General features: G+C 46.8%; 1 protein-coding gene across 3 annotated transcripts; it reads left to right on the plus strand.

The window, feature by feature from the left end:
• The first annotated feature begins 4238 nt into the window (after positions 1 to 4238).
• Positions 4239 to 6908, plus strand: SDR42E1 (short chain dehydrogenase/reductase family 42E, member 1). Of its 3 annotated transcripts, none has more exons than XM_084215359.1 (2): positions 4239 to 4544; positions 5800 to 6908. In XM_084215359.1, the coding sequence occupies exons 1-2, from the start codon at positions 4477 to 4479 to the stop codon at positions 6905 to 6907; spliced, it is 1176 nt and encodes a 391-aa protein (XP_084071485.1). In that variant the 5' UTR covers positions 4239 to 4476; the 3' UTR covers position 6908. The 3 variants fall into 3 exon arrangements, with proteins under 3 accessions (XP_084071485.1, XP_084071486.1, XP_084071487.1); XM_084215360.1 differs by having other exon boundaries at positions 4239 to 4418; positions 5805 to 6908; XM_084215361.1 differs by having other exon boundaries at positions 4239 to 4393.
• The last annotated feature ends 326 nt before the right edge of the window (positions 6909 to 7234 follow it).

Raw genomic sequence — 7234 nt, forward strand, 5'->3', positions numbered from 1 at the left:
CTTTCTCAGTGTGGAAAAAATAGTTTTCCCGTTACTAGAACTCACAGGAAAAAGCAACTAGAAGCACTTTGGATGGTCATCTCCACATCACCAGATGTATGACACTTCCACAAGCAACACTGTACAGTCAACAGCTGCCCTAAGAAGTCAGTGCTAACATTTTCAAAGGGTGTGACTTGCACACTTCTCTGAGCTCTTTGAGCTCCATAAATCTGATTTCCTGGTTTATTTTTACAGGAGCTCCCATCTGAGCATCAGAAACACAAACGAAACCAGCACAACCATAACCTCAGGCAGGGAGAAAGTTCAATGACACCTTTGTCACAGAACACAAATCAATACTCTGAAGGTCACTAAGGAAACCTCTGCCAGAGCCAAGATGAAAACTCAGACTAGCATTTTTATCCATAACACTTTCCCCCTTGAAACATATTCCAGTCTCATCTAGACTGAATGTTTGGTTCTAATTTTGAACATTACAAGTCTAATTTCCCTCACAATGTATGTTCTGTTTTCACCTCTTTCACCTCTTTAGTACTATTTTAACCAATTGGTTTTATATGTTTTAATAAGGCCATAAACATGGTTGGTTCTACCTAGTTTTAAATCTTGTTCTCTTCTCTCATTGCATTGTTCAATAAAAAAAAAATCACAATTAAGTAATACCTAAAAGAAATCAATCAAATAGTAAGAAAACAGTAAGCTAAGGTTTATTTCCCCAGATGAAATATTGCCCTGCTTCCTGAAATAGTACTGTTGGCATGCTTCGTATTTTGATGACAAAAATAATTTTACTAGCAAAGTATTTAAAATTGCAGAGGGAACCAGATGAACTAACATACAATGAAAGAATAATTAATTATTTCATTGCTTATTCTCTCTAACTTGCACCATTTACAGCAGGTGCTATTTTAGCTGATTTAAGGATTCCTTTGCAGCCCATTTCAGGTTCACTGCAGATAATTCCCAGTTACACTGCAAATCCTTCTATCCTGACACATCTTGCCCTAACGTGCAATTCAAGGTATCAATGCAATCTCTTCAAGTAGTCTCATTCCCTGCCTGCTGAGATACATGAAAGGCATGCTCCAAAAGCCTGAATCTTTAAAGGGAAAAGTAGGGTTTACATGTTTTTTTAAAGAAGGACACAATCTCATGCCTACAATTCTACTATGTATAAAATAAAACTGGAAGTCTGTTCATTTGATGGTGAAACAGAACTTATGATACATTCAGAAAGTCCATAAAGCCTTAGGAAAAGCAGAGCCTCACAGGAGATGAAAAACCAGTAATAAATGGGTTGTGCAAAACTGAGATCTGAGAGCATCATGTCTTAACACCAGATTTGTCAGCGTCAAAGGAGGACAATATTTACCCACAGCTTTCACAGATGTCACCATTTTGAAGGAATGAATCTTCCTCACTAGTCTCTGAAGCCAAAAAAGGACAGCTCACTATTAAAAGAAATTAAAGTGATAGTGGCTTAAGAGCAACATCTTTATAGTATCTAAACCACAGCCTTATTAGAGTCACCACATCCATAATTCTGAGATGACCTGTCTCAAGTCACTCTCTGTAGATGACATACAGAGAGCAAGATAAAGCAGAAAGTACAGAGGGGTCTCAGTCCTGCAAATTGTCCTGGATGGAAACACCACAAAGTCCAGGGGACAGATGTCATCCTGAGGTGAACAGCTGCCTGTTCAAACAGAGGGATTTACTCACAAACATTCACAAACACAGAGGGTGAGGCCACTGCTCAGAGAGCACAAAGCTCTGGGAGTTATGAGGAGAAAGTGGCTGAACATGGAGTTTCCATCCTTGGAGATATTCAATGCCAAAAAAAACCATGGAACCCCTCTGGCTGGACCTGCTTTGTGCAGGGGTTCAACAGGGCAATATCCTTCCAGCCTCAGATATTCTGTGATCCTTCAGTAGTCCATTCAAACACAATTTCTTTGATGAAAACAGAGGCACCAAGTGCCCTAATCTCAGTAAAACTCCTCAAAGGTATAAAAACCCATTGTGTTCACAGATCTCAGGGAAAGTTCAGGACTCTTTTGGACTTTGCAGGTGAGTAAACACTTGGGGAAATATTCTCAAAACCCTCATCGAGATTATGCATAAATCCTGAAGGCATGTGCAGCCATACAGAATCCTTATATTTAGTATTTAGGAATAAGTCAGGGGTTTTTCTGCTTGTGAGCTAGAATTCTTATACCTCTGTGAAGACACCATTGATTATGTGTCTAGATGGTTTCTTAGGGGATGCCTCAAGGCTGTTTCAAACTCACTCTCCTGCTATAGACAGGAGACAGGGAAATCAGCTGTGACAGTGGGATGCCCTCCACATCAGACACTCTGCACATCTCCACAGGTGCAGCAGCTCTGTATAACCATGTACAGCACCAGCTCCATCTTGAAATTTCTATTTAAGAGTCCCAGAGCTGCACCAGCAAGAAATCATTGCTAAAGAAAATAAAAAAATCTTTAGTACATGCAGAATTCTTAGAATCTGCTTAGTTCTAACTCTTGCCAGCCATCCATCAAAAATACAACAGAGCCTATTGCATCTACTTCTGTCAAGGTTTTGCAAAACAGAAAGGAGTTTTGCAGAGTTTTAAGCAGCTTTGACACTGAATCCACTCTCTGGCATTCCCCAAGTGGCTCGGTTCTGCAAATGAAAAATGGAATACACCACAAGCCAGACTTTGATCGTGTAATTCTTCATTGTTTTCCTATTACAGCTCTCTCTCACAGGCAGCTGGGACTGCTGATGTGAACTCAGGAGCAGTTGTGCAGGGTCTCCCCACTGCCAAAAACATCTCAACCTCAAAGACTGCTGTGAGTGTGCTCCATGGTTCAGGCTCGCGACAAACGCAGCAGGATGTGGGACAGCCACTTTGATCCAGGGGGATGCTGTGAGGGAAGGGTGGGATATCCAGCTGTGGGACCCACACAGCACCAGGGAATCACAGACTCATTAAGGCTGGAGAAGACCTCCAGGATCATCAAGTCCAACCTTTGACCCAACACCACCTCATTAACTAAACCACAGCACTGCCATGTCCAGCGATTTCTGGAACACCTCCAGGGCTGGTGACTCCAGCACTTCCCTGGGCAGCCCATTCCAATGCCTGACAACCCCTCCCCTGAAGAAATGCTCAGCAGCAAGCCCAGAAACTCCTGTGTCCACCCAAATTACCCAGAGTCAAGGGCTTCTCAACACCTCTTAAGTGTCCCAGACCTCTGCAGAGCTTCACACCCTGGGATGACACTTGCAGGCACCTCCTGAGGGAATCACAGGATGATTTGGGTTGGAAGGGATCTTGAGGATCACATAGTTCCAACCCCCCCTGCCATGGGCAGGGACACCTTCCACTAGACCAAGTTGCTCCAAGCCAGGAATGGGACAGCCACAGCATCTCTGGGCACCCTGTGCCAGGGCCTCACCACCCTGAGAGGGAAGAATTTCTTCCTAATATCTGATCCAACCTGGCTGTTTCAGTCTGAAGCCATTCCCCCTTCTCCTCTCACTACATATATTGCAAACAGTCTTGCCCCATCCTTCCTCTGAGCTCCCTTCAGCTACTGGAAGACCACAACCAGATCACCCTGGACCCTTCTCTTTTCTAGGATGAACAATCCCAGTTCTCCCAGCTGGAGGCAGCTCTGCAGGCAGGGTCTCACCTGAGCGGGGCAGAGGAGCAGAATCCCCCCCTTCCCTGCTGCCCACACAGGGGGTTCAGCCCGAGGCACGGGGGATCAGGGCTGGGGCAAGGGGGGTTCAGGGCTGGGGAATGGGGGATCAGGGCCGGGGAAAGGGGGGTTCAGGGCGGGGAATGGGGGATCAGGGCTGGGGCAAGGGGGGTTCAGGGCCGGAGCAGATCCAGCTCCCAGCCACCAACACCCCCGAGCTCTTCTTCCACGGCCGCTCCAGCCCGGATCGCTCCCGGGGCTGCGGTACAAACACCGGGCCGGGGCAGGTTCTGATTTCAGCACCGAGCCCCCAGCCCGGAGCGCCTCAGGCTGCGCGGGGAGGACGGCAGCATCACCGGCCCGGCACAGAAACCCACCCGAGCTCGGCTGGCGAGGCCGGCACAGGCCCGGCTCCCCGCCGCCATCTCGGGCCGCCCCCGCCGCGCCCGGCTCCATTTCCCGGGATCGGCACCGCCCCGGGATCGGCAGGGACGGGCCGGGCCGGGCCGGCAGCGCCGCAGGTACGGGGGCCCGGGGCTGGCGCGGCCCCACCGCAGCGCTCCCTTCTCGGGAACAGCTTCCCTCCCTTCGGAGCCATCGCGGCGCTGAATCGCCTCCTGCTCCCCGGGGAAGCGAAGGGCCGGAATTAAAGAGCAGCGAGAGCAGTGGATAAGGACGGGAGCGTGCGGCGATGGTAAAACGCGGACTGGTGTTTATGGGTGTGTTTGCGGTGTGTTTTGTAGGTCAGTTCCAGCACACGGTGTGGAAGGAAAGAGGATGGAAGAAGGAAACGCTGCCAAGGAAAGAGTCCTCATTACTGGAGGAGGGGGTTATTTTGGCTTCCGGTTAGTCATTAAATAGTTCTTACATACAGGAGTGAATGTAAGAGGTTGCTGCTGGGGAGGCAGCAAAATCCACCTGTAGAAGGGAGAGCTGTGGGCCTGAGACACCTGATCCCGGTGTTCCCATCTCCCGGTTCACCCGGGCTCTCGGTTTTAAAGAACCTCGGTTACTCTGTTTCCACAGACTATAGCCTCTGTTACAGCCTCAGTAACGCTGTTATCCCGTTTCCAAATGTCCGGCAGCAGCTGGCAGACATTACCTGTGTGCTCACCTCTGTAGAGGGGTGGGATCACCACTGTCAGCCCGCTCTGAAGGACAAGCCTACACTTGTTTTCTTTTGACCTGCAAATAGTTACATGCATGCTTAGCTCTATAGGTTAACAACTCCAGCCGAACTCTCAAGAATATATTATTCTCATGAACAGTGATGGTTTAGGATTAGGGTTGTTAATAAGGTGCACATTTCAGTGGAATCCATTTTCCCTTGCTGTAGCTGGCTCTGCAGGCCATGTAAAGAAAAAATCCTATTTTGAGCCCTAGACTATAACTGCTCACAGAGGGAGAGAGATCACAGTCAGGACCAGAAAATAAGATAAATTTCAAGTCAGGAGAAGGAAAAAAAAATCTCAGGAGATGCCTGTCTGACTTCTGCTTGGCTTTTCCCTCCACTCTCATGCCCTTAAAGCACAATAGACATACAAAAATGTAGGAAAGGGGAAGAGAAACACCAGAGTTACACTTTGTGTCAATACCTGTGACTTGGAGTAAAATGTAGAAGTGTGGCAAAGCATTCATAGCAGCTTAGAAGCTCTCTCCCACTCCTCCACAAATTTCGAACACAATGGTGAAGACCAACCTGTTGTTTTGCCAGAACTGGGATGGCACAAAAGCAGTAAGATAAAACAAGTAAAGCTTTTTTTTCAAAAAAAAAATTAAAAATTGGCAATAGTTGCACATCTGAAAATTGCTGTTGCTGATCTGAAGGAGACAGAACCTCAGTTATTTCTCTTCAGAATTTTATTTTAGTTTTACCTCTTTTTTTTTTTTTATCCCAAGTATTGATGGAATGTGAGAAACAGTTCAGTACCTAAACTATCACAGCTGAATCTTCCCTATAGTGGAGAGCTGAGCATTTCAAAGACTCCCACCAGAAAAATAATCAGCATAAAAACAGTTAATAGTCTTCTCTCCCTTCCAGGTGAGATGTTTCATGCACCCTGGTGCTGTATCCTGACTATGGTTTCTGTCATGTTTCAGTTTAGGTTGTGCCATATATCAAAAGGGAGTTGATGTGATTCTCTTTGATGTGGTGAAGCCCCTTCAAACCGTGCCAGAGGGAATAAAGTTCATGCAGGGGGATATCTGTTGCCTGTCTGAAGTGGAAGAAGCTCTCAGAGATGTAATCTGCGTGTTCCATATTGCTTCCTATGGAATGTCTGGCAGGGAGCAGCTGAACCGAAAACTTATAGAAGATGTTAACGTGAAAGGAACAGAAAATGTCATCCAGGCCTGCAAGAGCAGGGGAGTGTCCAGCCTGGTTTATACAAGTACCTACAACGTGATATTTGGAGGCCAGATTATAGAAAATGGGGATGAGTCTCTGCCTTACCTCCCTCTGCACCTTCACCCTGATCACTACTCCAGAACGAAATCTTTAGCTGAAATGAAGGTGCTGGAGGCAAACGGTGCCGAGCTGGAAAATGGGAGAGGTGTCCTGAGGACCTGTGCTCTCCGGCCAGCAGGGATCTACGGGCCTGGGGAGCAGAGACACCTGCCAAGAATAGTCAGCTACATTGAAAGGGGACTGTTTAAATTTGTCTATGGAGACCCTCTGAGTCTGGTAGAGTTTGTACATGTGGATAACCTGGTCCAGGCTCACGTCCTTGCCTCTGAGGCCCTCAGAGCCAGCAAGCAGCACATTGCTGCAGGCCAGGCCTATTTTATTTCTGATGGCAGGCCTGTCAATAACTTTGAATTTTTCCGCCCGCTAGTGGAAGGTTTGGGGTACAAGTTCCCAACCCTGCGCCTTCCCCTCTCCCTTGTCTATTTTTTTGCATTCCTTACTGAAATAGTTCATTTTCTTGTGGGGCACATTTATAACTTCCAGCCCCTCCTCACTCGCACGGAGGTTTACAAAACTGGTGTCACACACTACTTCAGCATGGAGAAGGCCAGGAAGGAGCTGGGCTATGAGCCCCAGCAGTACAGCCTGGATGAAGTGGTGGAGTGGTTTAGATCCCAGGGATGTGGACCAAAGCCAAGAAACTACACCATGATGCACCTGGTTAGGGATGGGGGACTGCTTGTGCTGCTGATTGCTGTGCTGGTCTCCTGGTTTCCATCTGTGGTGACATTTTCACTCTGAAAGATGAAATGCTGTGGACAGAATTTAGTTATGTTCTCTGCTTACTCTTGGTTTTGACAGACAGATAATAAAAGATTTTCTTAAAAATACATACTTGTGTGATTGAGGTAAATAGCAGCTTTATCCCCAAGGAACGGAACTGTTGAGTAAAAAGGTGCCATTTTTTATATATTCATTCTCTTCAAAGTAAAATTGATCAGATCACTAACAAGATGAAGCTCAGTATTACTGCAAACAGCATTTTATTCTCAGGTATAACAGCACAATACAGTGAATGGAACAAATGTCCTTAGGCTGACTCTTTCTCCCTGATGGGATTATACTCCT

Source organism: Fringilla coelebs, assembly GCF_963513975.1.
Source record: "Fringilla coelebs genome assembly, chromosome: 14".
NCBI classification, from domain to species: Eukaryota; Metazoa; Chordata; class Aves; order Passeriformes; family Fringillidae; genus Fringilla; species Fringilla coelebs.

Excerpts from the sequence above, each read along its gene's own strand:
- SDR42E1 (XM_084215359.1), top strand. The coding sequence starts at position 4,477 with ATGGAAGAAGGAAACGCTGCCAAGGAAAGAGTCCTCATTACTGGAGGA. Across the intron at positions 4,545-5,799 it reads GGGGGTTATTTTGGCTTCCG|TTTAGGTTGTGCCATATATC; the intron begins GTTAGTCATTAA and ends GTCATGTTTCAG.